This window comes from Gordionus sp. m RMFG-2023, chromosome 2, assembly GCF_954871325.1.
Source record: "Gordionus sp. m RMFG-2023 chromosome 2, tfGorSpeb1-WG-v2, whole genome shotgun sequence".
NCBI classification, from domain to species: Eukaryota; Metazoa; Nematomorpha; class Gordioida; order Chordodea; family Parachordodidae; genus Gordionus; species Gordionus sp. m RMFG-2023.
Genome location: NC_088776.1, coordinates 10,153,835 through 10,176,513, shown reverse-complemented (window position 1 = coordinate 10,176,513; position 22,679 = coordinate 10,153,835). Strand labels below are relative to the sequence as shown.

The 22,679-nt window shown below is 27.9% G+C and overlaps 1 protein-coding gene across 3 annotated transcripts in view; it reads right to left on the bottom strand.

The window, feature by feature from the left end:
• Positions 1-2,423: 2,423 nt before the first annotated feature.
• The window catches only part of LOC135925030 (putative uncharacterized protein DDB_G0282133), a 31,953-nt gene continuing 11,697 nt past the window's right edge, over positions 2,424-22,679 (bottom strand). The window contains exons 5-18 of one of the 3 annotated variants that reach the window (XM_065460168.1): positions 18,086-18,279; positions 17,036-17,433; positions 15,261-15,361; positions 15,127-15,198; positions 14,919-14,976; positions 14,758-14,821; positions 12,791-13,185; positions 11,695-12,352; positions 10,898-11,002; positions 9,369-9,464; positions 9,135-9,266; positions 8,675-8,879; positions 3,795-3,952; positions 2,424-3,578 (exon numbers count right to left, since the gene is read on the bottom strand). In XM_065460168.1, the coding sequence (XP_065316240.1) occupies positions 3,111-3,578; positions 3,795-3,952; positions 8,675-8,879; positions 9,135-9,266; positions 9,369-9,464; positions 10,898-11,002; positions 11,695-12,352; positions 12,791-13,185; positions 14,758-14,821; positions 14,919-14,976; positions 15,127-15,198; positions 15,261-15,361; positions 17,036-17,433; positions 18,086-18,279 (3,104 nt within the window). In that variant the 3' untranslated portion in view covers positions 2,424-3,110. Of the gene's footprint in view, positions 3,579-3,794; positions 3,953-8,674; positions 8,880-9,134; positions 9,267-9,368; positions 9,465-10,897; positions 11,003-11,694; positions 12,353-12,790; positions 13,186-14,757; positions 14,822-14,918; positions 14,977-15,126; positions 15,199-15,260; positions 15,362-17,035; positions 17,461-18,085; positions 18,280-22,679 lie in introns of all 3 variants that reach the window. The other 2 variants (XM_065460166.1, XM_065460167.1) reach the window with 2 other exon arrangements.

Genomic DNA, 22,679 nt, shown 5'->3' with positions numbered 1-22,679 from the left:
GCATTTATGGGCCGAATCTATATCTATATTGTCAATAGGATGATTAAAATTATCCTCACTATTATCAATATCTTTTTCCGAAATATCACCTTCAAATTTTATTTGACATCTATAAAAAATAAAATTTATTCAATGTTAATATAACTTATTAAATTCCCAATGAGTTAATTTGGCATCATAATTTTAAAATTATATTTACAAAAATAATTAAAATTCTAAAAAAATATAAATTCATGACATATTTGAATATTTTGTCTACTTTATAAAATAAACAGTTTTCAAAATTTTTCAATTAAAATATATTTAAATAATATGTAAAATCAATTAATTCAGAAAAAATCGAAACGGAAATATAGTCAAAATTTACATGATAATAAAATAAAAACAAAGTTTTTTATTATTGATAAAATACGATTGCATACATTTGTATATTTATTTAAAAATGTTAAATTAAATCATTGAGTGGTTTTAAACGTTAAAAAATAACATTCAATATGATGATGTCAAATTAGCTCACAGGACTTTAAAAAGAATATAATAAATGCAATCCCAGCAATTAAGTTATTAGGACATGAAGCAAATTACATCCTCCTGCAAGATTGAGCTTCTTGTCATACTGTATGAAAACCTTGCAAGAATTATAATATTCATCTGTTACCATTCTCCAGATTTCAATAAATAAGTTTTAAAAAAAATAATAAGTTCAATAAAATGGGGTAGTATATAATAGTGATCTGCATCGGGCCTAATTTTTCAAGCCCGGCCCGGAATTTTTTAAAAATATTTATCGACCCGGCCCGGCCTGAATTTATTTAAATATAGAAATTAATCTTTATAATTACTCAAAATAAAAGACATATGTTATGTCGTTTAGTTCCGTTTAGGCCGGGCCTAACTTTGCAGATCTCTAGTATATAATACAATCTTGTTAAAATTTACAGTTAAATTATTCAATTTTATAAATATTTTAAAAAATATCTTTTATTTGACTCTAATCATTTAACTATTCGTATTCGTTACTATTCGATTCGTTTTTGAATATGCCTCTACAATTTAAAAATTGGGTTAAAAGACAGGAGGCAATAGAAGCATTTAGAAATTCAAAATGCATAGAATTGCCACATTTAGTGTCGTTAAACGGCTTACTTTGAGCCGATTTTTAAAAACGGCTAACTCAATATTTTATTAGGAAAAATATTATACAAGCCTTAAGATTTTACCCATAGGCGGCATAACGGTTTGAACATCTATTGACGAAATCTCGAGGGTAAGGCAATATTTTTCTGGCTAAAATATTGAGTTAGCCGTTTTTAAAAGGCTCAAATCGAGCCGTTTAACAACACTAGCAACATTTTTCAAAAAAATGGAAATTTTTTTCCCCAGCCCGTTTGAGATCGTAATTGAGTTCTTTTCTTGCATCATATATAATATGTTAATCTAAGATGTTGCAAATATAGACTTATTTAAACCATAGACTGCTTACAAGCCGAAGAATATTTTATATCAGCCATATATGGGTTTTTTAAAATGCTCTTTTAAATTTTAATCATTAAAAAAATTAAGGAGTCCAGCAACAAACATGCCCAAAATATGTAACAAGGCAGAATATATGCATTGCTCTGCCCACAATAATTCACGTTTTACTATGCATTTAAATCTTATCTTTTGTTGCTAACTTTCATCGGGTTAATAATAGCTTTTGTGGAGTAGACAAAAAGATATACAACAATTTAAGAAATGTAAAAGTTCCTAAACACAAAAAAATTATTACTAATATCAAATTTTTTGAGAACATATTTTTAGATAACATTCCCAAGTCAAAACTCAAATATATCAACTTGAAGAATAATCCATGGCATTTATCATAATTTTTTTTATTCACATTTATTTTTATATGATATAAATTATATGAATTTTTTTCTCCTATTTTTTATAACTTTTTTTTGATTTTTTTTTCATTAATGTTATAAGCTTTATGAATAAGATATAATTATATTTATATTGGTAACAAATTACGCTTTAGAAGAGGATTTATACTTCTTATAGGTATAAATAAAAACTGATAAAAAAATATATATATTATTATAAATTATATACATATTCAATCTCATTATGCTAATCCAATCGATTGAAATCTAAAAAATCACTGGATAATACGATATTGCCCACATTGGTTTGTATTACATATTATTGCTTCAAATGTTTATATTTATTTTTTTATAAAAACTACTAGGATGTATTATGCTCTTTTCAGTTAAAAGTTAAAACTGTGTCATCCTATGACTTCTTTCCCAAAAAAATAAATTATGGGACATTAGTTTTCATAATCCTTTTTTGAAAATAAAAATTTAAACTATCAAATTATCGAAGTTTATAAAAATCATTATATTATACATAACATTTTATAAAATATTTACATTGGAAAATAATAAATAATTGGCTATAAATAATCAAAATATATTTAAAATATTGTTTTTTAAATTACAAGTGTTGGAAGAACTGCGTGCGTTATTTTTATTTGTTATAATCGGATAATAATTCGTTGATATGTACATGTAGAAAAAGTAATATAGAAATAAATTGAAAAAAAAATTGGGTATTGAACTCGTTCAATTATACATACTCGTGGAAAATAAAATTTTCGAGTTTTGAACAAGAGAAAATATGTTATAAAACAAATAAGGGTGGGGGTGTGGGGAGGGGGGGGGGTATTTGAGATTTGATTCATTTTATATTTTAAATTTCTTTTTTTAAATTATATATCAAAAATTTGTATAAATAGGATTTTGAGTCAATTATATATAAAAGTTCAAATTTATATACATAAAAAACGGTCTAATAAAATTTAAACCAAAATTAGCTTATATGTAGATTAAAAATATATAAAACGAGAATATACTAACCCGGTATTTGCGGTATTCATGGTTTATTAAGATTTATATTTTGATTTGAAAAGGTCAATATTTTTTTTAAATAATAAAAACTAAAATTATTTTTTTATCATATCAAGTTAAAATTAATAAATGAATACTTTCTAACAAAAACTACTGTACAGTGTACATATATAATGTAACCATTTCGTTAAAATTAGGATAGATGATTCTTAATTGTTATTTATAAAACGAGGGAAGCAGTCCAGAAGATGATGGAGGGGGTGGATATCTAAAGGGTGGCAATCCCAGCAAGGATTGATGATCAATAACGTTACTCACAACGCTCTGCTTATTAAATGTAGGGGGTGGGTGGGGTGGAAAAAATGGGGGATAGGATATGGGAGGCGGGGTTGATAAAATAATGCCCCCTCCACTTGAGTGTCCTATAATATGTTGTTGGTGAGGGTGGTGTTTGTGATCGACGAGGTCGTTTCCAACCGGCGAGCTACTATTCAGATATAAGAAACCCTGATTGAGAGGCTGAGTCGGGGCATTTATGTGGCTTGGAAAAACACCTTGTACGGCTGAGCTAGATGAATTATACTTGTTTGAAGATGGATGGCCTCCGTTATTTGCTTTATTGTGCAGGTGAGCAGACGAGGAGTGAAATGGCGACGGCTGAGGCTTAAGGTAGAAGGTGGGGTCCTAGTGATAAACAATATAATAAGAGGTATATATTAGTTTTATTTCGTTTCTTACCCTCTCCCTCCATTTATTCCTTTAGGATATATTTATATGGTATCGTAAAAAAAATTCTAATAATCTTGATCAATTTATTTAAATACAATTGATGATCTACTTTCATAATGAATAATACAGCTCTCTTAAAAAATATAATTAGATTTTTTGAATAGGAAAAACCTGCGGGACAGCCCTTATCAGGAAGGGAACATCTTTCGATAATTTTGGTAAATCTTTGGGCGTCACTCGGGCAAATGGTGAGAAAGCGCATTTTATCATAAAATCTCGGGTGTAAGCTATTCGAGTGACATCTTTGGGCACCGGTTTAACGTGAGGATCTTTCGGAGCGGAAATAAAAAAGATCATTAATAAAGGTAGTTTAACAACCGCTGGTATGGTATAAATAATAATAATAATAATAAATAAAGGAAGTGTTAAATATGTAAAAATAAAATGAATAATGTAACCTTTAAAATTTTTTAACCTTAAAAAATTTACTTTCGTACTTTTCTTTTTCTATATGTAAAAACTTTAAATTAAATTCTTTTTCTTTAATTTAAAATAAATCTTAATTTTATAAAATTCTTCTTTTGTATATATGTAAATAATTATAAAAAACAATATATATTATATAGAGAATGAAGATTGTAAAAAGAGATATTGTTACAAATAAAAAAAGTTTTTATTTTTATTATTTCTCGTAGCTTTCTGCGTTTTATTATGGTGGCAGAATAAAACTACCTATTTATAGTAACGTTACCTAAATATACTATTCGCCGATTATATAATGAAAGAAAAAATGATTATACATTCACAATATATAAAAGCAGGACTATTGTTCATTTATATTATCATCGATTAGAAGACATGCAGAGTGCTTATAGACTGATACATGGCAAGGAATACATAGACAGTAATGGGAGATTGTTCATCTTAAAAGCAAAGAGATACCAACTATATTAAATAGTTGTATTGTGTTTTGCTATATATATATATTATAAATTATGATTATAAAATATTGAAATAATAAAATAAAGATGAAACCTTTAATAAATTTAAAGAATAATTTTATAGAGTGTCCAACTTATACTAGCAATAGTTTTTTTTAAAAAATTTGACCTTATTTTTAGAGAACCTAAATTCACAGATGCGGAGAAGGCGTATGCGTTTACACAAAAACTGCCCGAGGAGGAATATCTGAAGTTAGAGGCTATATTTACTCCAACCGAATTTAGCAATCCGTCAATTTTACTTGAAAGATTCAAACTACTACATCCGGATATCATACAGACATATTTAAAGGAGTTTAATAGAAAAAAGTGTGACATTCAGCGATTGGGTAAGTTATTTATATTAAGGAATACATGTAAATTCAATGATTATAATAGAGCAATTGAAAAAATTGCTATTAATAAGGAAATATGGCAGAAAATTTTACGTACAGAAAGTGTAACTATACCAGAGATATTAAAAATAGGGAAGGAAATGAGGAACAAGAGGCGTTTGATAACATAATTAATAAAACAGAAAATATAAAAATAGAAGGTGACACTGTAGCAATAAAACAAATAGTATGTATTCCGTGTATCAGTCTATAAGCATTCTGCATTATCTTCTAATCGATTATAATATAAATGAATAATTGTCGTCCTTTGATGTATTGCGAATGTATATTCATTTTTTCTTTCATCGTATAATCGGCGAATAGTATATTTTGAAGGTAACGTAACTATAATTAAGTAGTTATATTCTGCCACCATGATAAAACAATGCAATTTAAAAATTAATTAAAAACCAATATGTCGCAGTGATGTTAAATTACACTTAAAAAAAGATGCAAAACCGAAGATTACCAAGACGCGTTCCGTATAAAAGACTTGATCTAATAACAAAAGAGTTACAAAAATGGATTGATGATAAGATAATAGAACCAGTAGAGGAAGTACGCTGGGCAAGTCCACTCACACCTGTTTATAAAAGTGATGAATCACTAAGGCTATGTGCTGATTTCAAAAATACGATAAACCCTGCTTTAGAGGACTTTAAATATCCTATACCGCGTATCAATGATTTAATTTCAAAATTATCGAAAGAAAAAAAGTTTACAAAAATTGATTTTAAACGCATTTCTGCAAGTACCAATACATAAAGACTCTAGAGATCTACTTACAATATCAACGCACAAGGGTTATTAAAGATTTACAAGACTCCCATTTGGTTTAAAAACTTCATCAGCAATATTCCAATGTACTATGGATCGAATTTTTGGAGACATGAAGGATGTCATATTTTACATAGATGATTTACTGATAACTGGTGATAATGTTGAAACGCATGTGAACAACATAAAAAAAAGTCTTCGACAAAATATCAAAATATGGACTTATACCAAATTTCAACAAGAGTGTGTTTCTGAAGAAAGAGATAAGATTTCTTGGACATGACATAGACGAAAAAGGAATACATCCGAACGAAGACAAAATCAAAGCCATTACAAACATGCTAGAACCGACAACAAAAGATGAATTAGCAACATTTTTAGGCATGGCTAGTTGTTACAGAAAATTTTTGTGTAACTTTGCAGATTTAGCAGATCCGTTATATAAAATAGTCAACAAAGAAAAATGCGTATGGGAAGATGCACATCAGAAAAGTTTTGATGATTTAAAATGTTGATCAGTAGTCCGCCAACTCTAAATTTTTACAACCCTGATTTACCAATAAGAATTGCAACTGATACTTCGAAAGGTTTAGGTGCGGTGTTATTTCACAATGAAGGTGATGGTAAAGAGAAACCTATAGCATTTGCGTCAAGAACTTTGTTGAAAGCTGAAACAAATTATACAAATATTGAAAGAGAAGCATTAACTATAATATACGTGGTTAAGAAATTTCAAGAATATTTGATTGGGACAAAATTTACGATAATAACAGATCACAAACCACTAATAATATTTTTTCAAAAAAACTTAAAGAAAATACTTCAATATCAATGCGTTTGCAAAAATGGAATTTGTCAATGGGAGCTTATGATTATACAATAATACATAGACCGGGGAACAAAATTTAGTGCCAGATTGTTTATCAAGATTACCACAGAGAAATACAGAAAGCATGATAAAAAATATAGATGGTGAAAAATTTGATGATAAACAAATAATGATGAAGAATTAATAGAAATAATTGATAATATTAGGAGTAATGAACCGATAAAAAACAAAGAGTACAAAAATATGGAAATGGAATTGAGCTTGATGAAAGATTGTCTTTTTAAGGAAAATAGAATAATAATACCGCTAAACATGAGAAAGGAGATTTTACGTGAATTACATAAGGGACATCTAGGAGCAAGCAAAACAAAGTTGTTAGCAAGAGATTATTTGTGGTGGCCTGGAATAAACACAGAGATAGGTCAAGAGGTAAAAAATTGTGATTCATGCAATAAATAAACAGATAATCCTCACAACATGCAAAACCCATGGGAAAAAGCAACAAAGATTTTTGAACGTGTACATATAGATTTTGCACAATTCGTAGACAACAATTTTATGGTATTTGTTGACGCGAATAGCAAATTTCCGATAATAAAACGAATGAAGAACATAACGATGGAATCAACTGAAAAAGAATTGATGAGAATAATTAGTCAATTTGGAATATCACACAAAATAGTGACATATAACGGTACTAACTTTACTAGCTACTTATTTAAAAAGTTTTGTGAAGATCATGGTATAAAACATATACTCACAGCACCTCATCATCAACAATCAAATGGTCAATATGAACGTATGATAAGAACTATGAAATTGAGTATGAAAAGGAATATGGAAAATAACAAGAATGGACATTGCTTTGGATAAATTTTTGTTTAATTATAGAAATCCCCTATGATACAACAAACATGATACCTAGCAAATTAATGTTTTCAAGGACAATCAGGACTAAATGGGCTTTAATTAAACCACTGGAAGAAAACGAGAATGAAGGAAAATATCGAAGAATAGAGAAATAGTTATAGGAGAAAAGATTTGGTACAAGACGTTTAAAGAAAATATTTGGGATAAAGAAATAGTGATAAAAAAAGATGAGAACTTGTCATATAAAATAGATATTGGACACAATATTATTAGGAAGCATTTAGATCAAATAAAGAAAAGATCAACAAATATAATAACAAATGATACTACAAAGGTATTTAGAGGAGGAAGAAGTGAAGAACAAGTTCAAGTTCAAAAATCCCAAGTTCAAGGTCAAAATTCACAAGTTCAAAAAAGGTGAAAATAGGAATTATGACTTACGACTATGATTATTATAAATAAATAAATTTAAAAAAAAAATAAAGCCAAATGGAAATGGGATGATCAAATACAAACAGCAAATCAACAAACAATGTTCAACAAACGATGATTCAATGGACAAACAAACTCAAGTCGTACTAACAAATGACTAATGGAGCAATAGAGAAACAAATGGCTAATGGAGCAATAGAGAAGATGAGAAACTGAGGAATGAAGTCACTTTAAAAAAAAGAAGGAAATGTTAAATATGTAAAAATAAAATGAATAATGTAACCTGTAAAATTTTATAACCTTAAAAAATTTACTTTAAATTAAATTCTTTTTCTTTAACCTTAAAATAAATCTTAATTTTATAAAATTCTTATTTTGTATATATATGTAAATAATTTAAAAAAATAATATATATATATATAGAATGAAAATTGTAAAAGATAGATAATATATATAAATACATATAATTTAATTTATTGTTTTCATTGTTTTATCAGGAAGGAAGGAAGGAAGGAAGGAAGGAAGGAAGGAAGGAAGGAAGGAAGGAAGGAAGGAAGGAAGGAAGGAAGGAAGGAAGGAAGGAAGGAAGGAAGGAAGGAAGGAAGGAAGGAAGGAAGGAAGGAAGGAAGGAAGGAAGGAAATAATATCTTTTCTTTTATTTTCTCTCTCCACTTTATATTCTTCTTTTTTTTTTAATTTTATTTTTTATAATTTTCTTATAATTTTCTTATAATTTTCCTTCTTTCCTTATAATGTTTAAAATGATACCTTTGGATATCCCAACTTGGTACTTCTTGATAGGAGGAATTATTATATCTTCTTCCTTTTCCTTTTCGTCTTTAACAGGGTGTTTCTTATTTGGCCTTTCCAAAGATGCGTTTAGAAAATATTCGGCTTCATTGTGGCCTTGCTTTCCCATCCAAGGTTTACGTCCTATGCCAACAGTTTGATTATGGTGAAATGAATAAGATCGCTATATTTCAAAAAGTATGGAGAATTATTAAGGTGAAATTTTTTTTAAAAAATAATTAGTAGCATATAGAAAAATTATAATAAAAATTTACTGAAACAAATAGATTAAAAAAGTGAAAACCCTAGAATTATGTTAACCCGGCCGGCCTGCAATAAATGAGCCTAAAGCCTTCCAATAAAATTTATAGGGTAAAACCCCATCTATACTCCCTTCCCCCAATCAAAATACTGGCGTGCATATGTCTATATTTTATACCTTTAATTGATTGCTTTTAGCTTTGATCAATAAGGCCTCCTTCTGGTCTTGACAAATGGCGAAATCTAGCTTCTGCAAAACTTTGTCAGATATTTCTGATTCATCCCCTTCTTTGGAGCTATCCAAAGTCCACTGCAAAGATATTAATATTTTTTGATTTTTATATGATTATTTTTGGATATGTCTACTTTCTTTTTAAATTTATTTCATAATCTTAAAAAAGTCATAGGCAACCTTTTCGCCACTAGTATCACTACTTAACACGACATCGCCCGCACCTTTTCCTTTCTTGGATACCTCGAAGTAACGTTCCAGCACATTCTTAGCCAGCTGTAAAAAAATATTAATTTTATGAGATAGCATTTTAAGAAATCGGTGGTTGAATTTTAACCCACACGTTATATTTTTTAAAAAGAAATTAAATAAATTTCACACAAAACTTAAAATACAAACCCTAGCCCACTAGGGGATACCGGGATAGTGTGTTCCCGGGCTAGGTATTTCCTTCTCGAATAATTTAAAAATTAATAATGTTTAAGTTTTGAAATTTAAGCCAAATATGTATTTTAATAAGGTGCTTAAGTAGGTCCAGAAATGTTTCGCACAAAATTGCTAATGAAAATTTTTAAATGCAAATTATAATTTTAACATACCAAAAGTAAATTTTTTTTAAACATTTTCACTAATAACTTTTTTTATAAACGTTGTTTAGACTTAATATTAATTCTATATGATAAAGAAATATATATTTTAACATATATAAAAATATTGACACAATTTATGGTAATTTAATATCTTAAATTAAATTTAATTATTGTGAAGACCTGGGGCAGGTTTTGGCGGGGTACGTATTAGCCATTTTTAAGTAGGGATTATTAATAAAAAAAATCCAACTAAATTTATAAAAATATTAGAAGTCACTAGTTTGTCTAGGACTACTAATGACAATATGAAGATGATTGACTTATTTTTTGTAATTATATGACAGATTTAATGATAACAAGTACTTCCGGGTGATATACAGTGTTGTGATGATTTAATGAAACATATTGACGATTAAATCAAAACCAATCCATATAAAATTATAATCTTTGCAAAAATAATTAAAATAACAAAAGTAATAATAAAAGAAATTTCAATAATGTTTTGTCTATATTTTAATTATTTTTGCAAAGATTATAATTTTATATGGATGGGTTTTAATTTAATCGTCAATATGTTTCATTAAATCATCACAACACTGTATATGATTAGATGAACCCTAATAAATTTAACATAATTTATTCTTATTTATTTACTTAGAATCAACACTTTTATATAAAAAAATTTTAAAAATCTAAAAATAAAAAAGCGATATGACACGTAACGTGAAAGGATAATAGATACCCTAGGTGTTTTTCATAAAACTTAAATTTTCATTTTTTTTAAATTTCGCATTAATTAAAAACTAAATGATTTTTTTCTTAAATATTAATTTCTATCGTAGAGATAAGAATAAAATTACGCTAAAACATTTTAGAAAAAATTGCTTTGTCTATTTTTTATAACACTTCTATTTTTTATGGACAAACTGTCCCCGGTCTCCCCTATAATAATCAACACTTATATTCGATTAACATATCCATCCCGCCTCCTTATGCATTTTAACTTAACGAAGGGAGGTGGCATATAAAATAAACAATTTTGAGGATGGTATTTTTGCTCATAAAAACAATTTATATGGGAATTAATAATTTTAAAGTTAATAAAAGATTAATTAATACTTCCAATATTTCAGAATGTTTTCCTTGTAAAGTCAACATGGTTTCGCCTATTTTGAGGGAATACTTTGGAACTATGGGACCGAGATCGAAGTCGTTATTTTTGTTCTTGTTATAAGAATAGAAATATAACAATTTTTTTAAAAAAAGTTACACTAAATCTTATGTTGATAGTTATTGTATTTTCTAATATAGGTAGATTGTTTTAATAATATATCGTTTTTGAGTTATTTTTAGAATAAATGTGATCAAAAGTCTTGTAGACAGGAACGGGTTCGATTCAATTCTATTTAATATATATATTTAATTTAACTTTAATTAGTTTTAGTTTTATTTTAATGATAATTATTTTAGTATTAAAGTTTTAATGGCAATATCAAAAATATCATTGATACGGTTTATATTTATATTTAGTTATTTTTCTAAGCTTAAATCAGTTTATATCATCATTTAAATTACATTTTATTTTATTTCATTTTCGTTTTGCGTAACTTATAATGATTGATTATCTACTTATTATTTTTATATCAATTAATTGAGATATATGAAAGCATGTTTTAGATTATATATTTTTTGAACTATGATTTAATAAAATTGTAGTTATATATTTAAAATCTGACTTGATGACAATTATAGAATGTGTTAAATACATTATTTATTAAAGATGAATCTGTTCTCTAATCATCACCACCAAATTCTCTCTTTAATTAGAAGGTGTCAGAGTATATTTTAATCGAAAGTTTCAACCCAAATTAACGAGAGTTCAGACTTTAAAGGAATAAGCACATTTTAATATATACCTCATTGGTGGCAGTGGACGAAGTAAATGATTTGGTTCGCACCAGCCTTCTCCCGTTGTTATTGTTGTTATTGGAAGAGACGGATGAAGAACTATGGGAACACATAACTTTCCGATCGCGTTTGTGGTTGCCTTGGTAGAAAAAATTTGGCGTGTGGTTATAATTATGGTTTAAGAACCGGTTATCGTGGTAAAAACTCTCAAAATTATTATTAATATTGCCATTATGATTAATGTGACTATTGAATTTATGGTGGATTGGATGAGCGTGGTAAAAATGGGAGGCGTGAATATGGTTGTCGCCTTCTTCGAAATAATTGAGCCCGTTTCTGGTATTGTTGTTAGATTGGTGATACATGGAAGAGCACATTCTATCTACGTCCGCTCGCACCCTAGTTGAATTAGCTACTAGGTTGCCACCCAGTCCAGTCGACGAAAATGAACAGTGAGGAAGTTTGTGTTGTTGATTATGGTTGCTAGGGTGGTGATGGTTAAAATTGTAAAGGTTCTGGGGTGAGCTGTAGGGTGGGGTAATGTAATCGGGACGAATATCTAAACTCTGGTAATAAACGTACTCGCGTTTTTTGTCGGCGCCACCTAGTTTTGTGTCGGATTTGATTTGATCACGGATTTCTAGGCAGGTGTTCGTTTTGCTGAGGCTAATTACAAAAATGGTGAATTTTTTTTCAAAGAGAATAAAAATTATATTTATATAAATGGTCGAAATTTTAGCTAAGATTATTTAATTAAAACTCTTATGGCGCACTTATTTTACGTTCCACTTAAAACGGTTTATAAAAATGCAGTTATAAGATAAAAATTCTTAAACTTACGAGTTTTCGTAATTATTAAATCTTTTAATTAAAAATTCCATAAGGCTCTAATTTATTATAATTTTAGTATATGCAAGGTTAGAAATGCAAAAACCTTTTTATAATGTTTGTACAAAATATATAGAATGCGTTTTAAACGCAACGTGAAAAAGTTAACCAAGACGGCCTCTTATTCCTAAATTCTTTTCTGTTTGCCAACTAACTCTTTATTATTTCTCTTATTCATCCAAGTATCATGACAATCTCATGCTAGATTTTATTTACTTATCATAAGCCCTGGGATGGTTATGATTCATCTTGTCGTCGCTATATTGATTCGCACTATTATTTGCGAATAATCGACAAGTCTGACATCGCCAATCAATTTTCTTACCCTCCCTGAATTCAAAAAATCGACGTCTTGCGGTAGCTTCCAGCAGAGTATCGTCTAGAGAATATTTCGGACTTTCGCCGTTATGCCATCTATTGGCATACTGATGGGTGTTATTGGCATCCTCACAACATAAAAATGGAGAATGGGGTCCAAATGAATGGAAATGACATAGCGAGCAATGATGTGCCGAACTTAAAAAGTGCGATGCTGGGTAAGGCTTGCTATTGTAATGTTGTTTTGGGGTTTCTTTTTCGTTTTTAGATGAAGTGGTGGTGTCTAAAAATTCCTTTTTATTCGCGTTATATAATAATATAACTATAAAAATTAATGCATCATACCATTTATCATTTTAATACTTTATATATATTTTTTAAGCATGGAAATATTTTATTTTTTTTAACAAGATCTCCCGTAATAAGTCCATTTTTGTACTTTATAAAAAAAAAGAGATCAAACTTACAGCTTTAAAATTAGTTGCCATAATCATCTTTTGGACAGAAAGAATAGATGATTTCCCCGAATCAATTTTATTCCTAGTAATCAAGGATGGTTGTGATTCTTGGCAAATTACCATTTCAACAAAAAAGAAATTTGTTACCAAATATAAATCCGAACTCAAATATTTATTTCTTGATTTAATATAAAAAGAAATTTAGTGAATCAGGTTGAATAAGAATAGTTTTCTTCTTCCGAAATATTGAATTCGTTTTAAAATACAATAATGAAGATGATCAATGAAGATGTCTGAAAGCGAATTTTTATAAAAGATTTGAAAAATTTTGAAGAAAAAAAAAATGAATTAAATTTTAAGGGAATATACATAAATGAAAACCATGCTTTTAAAATTACATTAAATTTACAATATTAAATTACATTAATAATTACATTAAATTTACAATATTAAATTACATTAATAATTACATTTAACATTTGAAATATATTAACAAAATATGGGTCGAAAATTAAAAGACATAAGTAAAATTAGAAAGCATAAAAAGGGAAGGGGAAAATAATATTAATGAAATTTAGACTAGTATTTTTTGTTATTTATTTTATTCGAGACATTTCTAGAATGTATTTAAATTTAAAATTGTAAATGATTAAAATAATTTAATTTTTTTAGTGAAATGTAGAGGTTTTTTGGAGATAGGTTTTTAAGGGAAGGGTAGAGGGTATGTCATCAGAGTTCAGATAGAAATTTAATGATCCCGATGTTAATATTTTTGAGATATTTTTTTAAATTTTTTTATAATTGTTAATCTTAAGTAATTAATATTGTATACAACAATTTTTACCTATTGAACTATAGTTTTTTCAGATTTATTTATTTATGGATGGAAGGAGGTGGTGGGGAGGAGGTGAAATATATTATTCAGTGTGATCAGTATAATATGCCTGATGCACAAGCACGTAAGTTTAAGTTCGAACTTGGCCTTCTCTCTATATATGAATATGAACATACTAATTGGAAGGACATATAATTTCTTATTAAATGTCTAGAATATTTAAACAAAATAAACCATAAAATTAACGTGTTATTCTTATTGTTAACAAATATATCTAACCTAACCACTATTAAGATGGGTTTTTTTTAAAAAAATTAACAAATTATATTTATAATAATATTGTTAGAAGGAGCAAAAAATGTACTAAATAGGCAACTGCTTACGTGTTCCATAAATCTTTTAGTTATACAGCATTATGTGTCATTCTAAACTTAAAATACTATATAAAACCTTAAATGACCAATGAATTTATTAATTATCATTTTCAATGAACATTTTTTAAACTTAGCTTACATATATTTAAACTTTTTTTTAATAGAGAAGGAAAGAAAATAACGTGAATAACGTCATACATTCATTACTTTTGTCGGCGAAGAATTTCGGCGTATTGTCTCCTTGATCAAAATCTTAGCATTCCTAAAAGAAAAAATTCGGTATTTTTTAAAAAAAGCCCTACTAAAAAAATCGTTTTAAAATTATTTGATTGAATCAATTTTAAAAAAATATATTTTACGCTATAGATCCTTCCTCTGGGCCGCATATGGTCACTTCCCTCTCATTATTTTGAAAGTCTGCATTATTTTTTATTAAATACAAATAATTAAATTAAATTTTTTATTCTTTCTTTCTTTCTTTCTTTCTTTCTTTCTTTCTTTCTTTCTTTCTTTCTTTCTTTTCTTTCTCACCTTCTTTCTTTAAATTGGTTATAAAAAAATTAATACCTTTTTGGAAAGATATTATTGTGTTGCTAATTTCTTCGATTTGATGAATCCTCTTGCCTTTAACACCCATCACTATTTTAAAAAAAAATTTTTTAATATACTTTTCAAATTAATTCGTATAAATTTGTTGATACCTCGACCAGCGTCCGTGGCTTTAATGTAAATTTGATCTTTAAGAGCATATTTGTTTATATTAGCCGTCGACGTGATGTTTAGCGTATCATCGGAAGTTATCCTTCAAATGTTGTCGTTTAAAATATTTAAAATAAAATTCAATAAAACTACCCAAATCCAATCAAAAACTGTCATTTAAAAACATTTTTTTGTGGATTTTGAATTTAAGCTCCATCTTACTGAATCACGTATTCTCCTGTGAAATATAGCTCATAATTTCTCTATACACTTCCCAGTTTTTCATGTAACTCAAGATTATTACAATTTTTGATTTATACATTTTTTTTTCTTTCTTGATTCAAAATTATTCTAATTACTCTATTCTATCTTTCGACATTCATCATTAAATATCAATTGATTCCTATTCGAAAATCCAATATGTTTAAATCTATAGTTATATTTATTATACATTTTTTTTTATTGTATCTCTGAATTCATATAGGATTATTTCTAAAAATTTCACATAGTTATATTATGTACCCAACCTATATTTTAAATATTTAGTACCCTGATAAACCAAAAGCTTTTTCTAACTTATTTATATAAAAATAGATAGCTTTATGTTATATTCACAAAGAAATCGGAATTTAAATGCTTTGTTTATCATTATATAAAGAACAATTTAATATTAAAATAGAAAAGTAATACTTAACCATTGGTTAATTGGTCAATATAAATGACTATTATTCCTTTTTATATATAATATTTAAAATATCTGTATAATATAGTAAACTTTTAAAACTTATTAATAGCAAAAATGTTATATATAGGATCTGAATCAAGACAACTATCATATCGGGTTCAGGTTCTGGCTCAGAAAAAAGTAAGCATTCAGGTTTGGTTTGGATAAGTCTATGAATATATTCTATATCTTTATACTTCTTACTAATAAATTGTTCAAATATAATAGTAATTGATCATTGAACATCGAATATAAAAATGACTATGACTTCATTAAAATGATCCGGTTAAATAACTATTATAGGTAAAATAACCCAATAGATAAGTTAGAGTGAGGGAGGAGTCAACCCCAATAGCTAATTTGTCCTCGGTGAATAAATTCTATTTTTATATGACATACATTTATAATAACCTATAAACAGAATACTCTAGAATGAATAGATATAAATTAGTATTAAAATTGACATATTTGCGGAAGAGGGTCGCAGGTCCATGAAAGATGGGTCTGAGGGGCGACCTTATTAAACACGTCCCACGAGACCTTTTCCTTGCCACTCCACCCTTGATAAATTACATCCGACCACCCCCTCCCCTTAAGATTCTAGTGAAATTATTGAATCATAACTACTTAATAGAGTACATCAGTAAATGTAGGCCAAGTCAAGGAACGATAATAAAATCCTTCTAGCATATATTTCATATTAATCCATATATAAAATAACCTTTTAATTGATTATTAAAGAAGTAAGAGCAACTTATCAAAAATTTTTGGATAGATCTATAGATATCACATATCACATACTTAAACCGATCATTAAGGCAAAAAAATTTCCTAGAAACAATAATAGTTTGATCTATTTTTATAAACTGTAATAGGAAAATAGCGAGAAACACATACTTTTTTATTGATAAAATTCTCCGGCCATCGAATCTCTATATTAATCACATCTAATTGACCAATTTTTTTGCATTCTTAATTATTGCCTTAAATATTAGTCTATCTATGTATAAAAAAATTCTTAAAATATTCGTTATTTTTCTTCTATAATTCAACCTTTGGTCCTTTTCGCAGTCCCCCTGTTCCTCTGAAGAGCCTAATTTAACGATATCTATGTCCTTATCGGTCACTTTGTCTTCGGGGACAAAATCCTTCTTTAATACACCATCAAGATCATCCAAACCCACGAGAGATATCTTATTATTCAATGATAATAAAATATCATAGTCGTGAATGGCCACCATCTCTACTTCGTTAGAGAAAGAAACACTTTTACATAACGCGCCATTTTCTTTCTCGGTGCCGAGTAGTTGTTGGTCCTTCTTATCCTTCATTTTCTCAACAACATCATTTTCCAGAACTTTGTTATGTTCTTGAATCTTTGAAAAGGTACTCGAATCGATATTATCAAGATTTATTAGTTGATTGTGTTCGTTTTCGTTCTCTTTGGAATTCTTGCAGGTTGTAATTTTAAGTTTAGGCTATAGGATATTAATATTATTAATATTTTTTTAATAGGCTTATTTATGATTGTATTTTATAAAAAAAATTGATGATATTTATAATATTCGTTTTCTTTCTTTATTATCTAATCTATCAATTAAAATTACAGTAAGCTGACTTTGGAACTTGACTAGTCCCATCATGGTATGCTTATACTGTATATTTTGATAAAACTATTTTTAAACATTGTAATTATCAGTTTGTTTTACCCTATTTTCTATATTAACTTACAGTTTTTTAAAAAAAAAAATCATGTAAAATTTATACATAATTTTTTTAAATAACTACTTGAGTTGGAGGAAAATATTATTATACTGAAATATTTCACGAAAAATTAATTCATCAAATAAGCTCTTAAAATAAAACATGATTACACTATATTAGTTAAATTAGATGAATTATTATATTATATTAGATGATAAAATATAATATAAGGTTTTTTTTTAAAAAAATCATATATTAGTTCATTTCTATTATCTCCTCTTGGGAAAGTGGAAGGGGGGGGGGGGGGTGTTTAACTTGAAACTCAAAACTGTTTTCATCTTTTTTTAAGGCGAGGATTATAAATAATTGCACCGTAAAAAAAATAAGTAAATAAATCACTTCATTAATTTTCGCGACTTTCTCAACCGGACTCGAAGACTTTTCTTCATCGGCAATTTCGGTACCATTCGATTGCAACTTCCAGGCAGTGGCCCTGTACTCTAATAGTTCTAGCAATTTGAGTCGCAATTCTGAGTTGACGGTGTCTTGCTTTACTATATTTCTAATCTTGCAAAATAGTCCGTTCATCTTATCTTTTTTCCCAAAATAAAATAGAGTATATGCTATAGATAATACACATTTTAGAAGGGTGGGATAAGTTAAAACATTCATTCATGTATAGTAATTCAATTATTATAGTTAGGTTTATCTCCGTTTTAGGTTAAAATTGATTTATGATTAGCATTCTTATATTTTTGTACCTTCATCTAATTCAATTCGAAGCAAATCCATAAAAATTTATTTTTAAATAACATATATCCCCTTTTTTTATCAAGTCATTAATATTTATGTTAATGAAATGATATATAAAAAAGTGTTTATTTATGGTTAATATATCAATGCCAAAACAGATGAAAAAAAGTCACGGATGATCAGGTAGGGTCTATGCAAACCCCAAGCTCCAAAAACACCATATAACTCATGAACTACTGAATATAATCAAAATTAATTTACATAAACTTTACTTAAAAATAATAAGCAATTAAAAGATTCGGACAAAATATGTAAATTTTTTTTAACAATTTTAAAATGACTGAGGTCTGCATAGTTCAACCTGTGCAACGAAGGGTTAAAGCTGGTATATAAAAATTAGAGAGAGCATCAGCTTCTGAAGTTATAGCAACAAATATTTTAAGATATGTATCTTCTAATATCATAAAATAAAATCAGATCAGATCAGCTAAGGAAAATACCGGTTCTGTGAATGGGGGTCTAATTTAACATCGATTCCGATATAAACAAAAGTATAATTTGATTTTAAATATAATGCATATATTTATCCTTCAAAATGGAAAGTATTTTCTTGTGTGGAAAGTATTTTCCTGCCCAATAGTTAAACCAAACACTAAAAAAATTAACATACAACACTTAGACTGTGCCCTGATTCGACTTATTTCCAAACAGCCGTTATATCGTTCCGACTAAATAGTTTAAAAAACATATTATGGAGGGGGTGGAGGCAGTCCAGCCCGTATATATTTTTGAAAGGATACTTTCTATATTTTATTTGTAAATTTAATGTATTTTGATTAAAAAAAGAGGTGTATAAACAGGGATGGACTGGCCATAAGACCAGGTGGGCATTTTGCCCACGAGGCCGCGAGAAAATGTCATTTTTGAGGCCGATCAGAGGAAAATATCAAAAAAGAGGCCGATTAGAAAAAATATATATTATGTTCACATTATTTTCTCTTATCATTTATTTATTTTTAATGATATCTCTATGATTTGAATATCACATTCCTTGAGAATTGTCATGTCGTTTACTATATTTTAATGCATAAAATATCAATAACATCGCTTGACGCTATACATCATTACCATGTTCTTAACTTTGTTTTTTTTTCAAATGAAGTGAAAACGCTTCCATTTGAGTAGAGTGAAAGCTAAGTTTTGATTAGTTTATTATATTATATTTTTATATATTGATTTATTGTAGAAATAATATAGCCAACATTTCTTGTTCTTAATTAATTGAAATTAAATAAAATCCAGGTCGGTGAATCAGATAACAGATGCTTGGGTGAAACAGAATAATTCATCTGGTCAAAATAAGCTGAGAAGGCTGCAAAAAATAGGTGAGATAAGGTGATGGACACGTGAAAAAACCCTTAGATGGATATATGGTAAAGAGAGCTTACTCCCAATAACGATAAATGCACTTCAATTTTTATAATAGATAATAAATCATTTGAGACAAAAACTTGATAATTTATGTAAAGACTCTAGGTACAGCTATAATATATTTTGAAAATTTTGAAATAATAAGGCTACTGTCATATCTTCAAACTAAAAAATTAGGTACTTTGTCAGCATGGAAAATGATAGAAGATGGTAAATCTCTGTATCATCCATTCAAAATAAAGCAATGAAATGGCTTCTAATTTAAATGAAACACTTTCATATTTAAAGCTCTCGAAGAGTATCAGGGTACAGAATGCTCTGCCAAAAAATCGAATAGGACGAGCGAATAGAATATATAGTGATAAATGCCAAGATGAACGTTCCCAAGAATCGATTGACCTTTATAGGTTCGATTTCGTCCTATAATTGATCAAATTATAAACAGCTTGTTGGAACGGATTTCTGAGAATTGAGAGCTTATAATGTCCAATATTTGCATCCAAGGCATTTTGATGAAATAAATAGTAAAGGTATTTCTGAAAAGGCCTTGGAAAAACTGGCATGATTGCCATATATATTGAGTGTTAAATTACGTAACGAATTATGTTCATTTGCCAGTGTATTCCAAGATTTGGTAGCAGAATTAAATGAAACGGTCGATGATATCGTATGTACAAGTGAGGAGTCAAATGAAGAAGATGGAATATTACAATATGATAATAACTCAGAGTGTGATAATAACTGTAACAAGTGTTTAATATGCGTGTATGAAATTCTTAAAAGATACAATATGCACAGACACAAGTGCATTCACTAATTTTTGGCATATGAATACATTTTAACTTTGTCATTTACGCAGGTTAATTGCGAGAAAGCATTTAGTAAATTAAACATTATAAAAATAGGCTGAAAGCTAATATTGACCAAGAAAAATTATAAGCGTTTTTAATGATGTCAGTTGAACTAGAACTATTAGCGCAGATCGAAAACTAGAAGATTTTCTTGTATATTTGCGCAAATATTCAAAGTTAATGAGAGATTTATTAACGTAAAAATTATATATATTCTTAATTCATTTATTTGAATCTTATTAATATCTATTTACAATATGATCGGTGCCCGATTTTATAAGTGCAGAAATTTTATTCTCTGTAATTAACTGCAATAATTTTATATGTGTAATTAATTGATTTGATATATTGAGTATGTATTTTTTTATATTTAACATGTGATGTATGATTTGATTTTATAGTGCAATATCGTTGTAAATCTAATATAAAATTTGTATGTCCAATGAATATAGGTGCATTTTTTTAAAATATAATATATGATTATAGTATATATTTTCTGTAAATCGTTGGAACTTATTTTCAAAAATAAGAAGTAATAAAAATCATGTAAATCGACAAAGCCATTTAAGGGAACCCGGTCGAAGACCGGGCAAAAATAGGGGTATGAGGGCGAAGCCCCCATATTAATGAGGCCGCTATAAAAAATGCCCGCGAGGCCGTAGCGTCACCAGTCCGCCCCTGTGTATAAATATACATATATATCAGAGACCTGCAGAGGCACTATTTGCACGGCCCGGCCCGGATATTTAAAAAAAAATTTTTACGGCCCGGCCATATTTTTTAAAAGAAAATTTTACGGCCCGGCCCGGATTTAAAAATTTAAGGCCCGGCCCGGATATTTTTTAAAATTATATTCGACCTTGGTATATACAAAATTCACCTATGAGGTATTTTACCATATTTTTCAGCGAGTATTATCGCTTATTATTTAAAAAATACATGTAAAAAGCTAATATTTTGAGAATATTATATTGAACTTATAAAAATTATAAAACATTTATAAAAATGGATATTTTGAGCATATACTATATTTTATATTGCATTTATAAAAATAAAACTAATATTCATAAAAATGGTAATAATATTTTGAGCATATACTATATTTTATATTGCATTAAAAAAAATAAAACTAATATTTAATTTATAAAAAAAGGAAAATATTTTGAGAATATAATATATTGTATTTAATTTACTATTTAATTTATAAAATAAAAATAAATCGCTATTTAAAAAAATGCATGTATAATAAATAGTATTTTGAAAATATAATCTAATTGCACAATATTAATATAATTTATTTTATAATATAAATTTTTAACAAAAGAAGATAATTGTATTATATAATATTGTAAAAAAAAATAATGAAAAATGTTGGATTAAAAACTTTCATGACTCAAGGTAAATATAATAAATGCAATAAATATTTGACAGTTTGCAAAGTAAAAAACCAGCATGATTGACAAAACCCTACACTCAAGAAAGATATTAAAAATTCACAAATTTTCATGAAGAAAGAGAAGCATATCTACCTTTTCAGGTTGAAGATTACTTCTTCTTTCTTCAAGAATTCTCCCAGTAGTGGAAAAATTCGGCTCACAGCTTGCACTTGAAGCAGGAATTGCCAATACCCGTTTTGCCAATTTTGCTAAAATTGGAAATTCGCTTTGATGAGCCGCCCACCACTCTAACAAATTATCCACCTTAAATGTTTCATCTATTTTTTTATTTTTTTATTTATGTAATTATAATATTCATCATCGGGTATTGACATATTACCAGATTTACCATCGCCCCATTTGTCATAAAACGATTCAGTTTGTTTAGCAACAGTCGTAATTTGACTGGTCTATGGTATTTCATTTACTTCCTGAGCCTCTTGTAATTTAATATAATCTTTTATATAGTTTTCCGTCATCTTGCGATCTGTCCCTGACAACATACGTAATTGCTTGAATTTG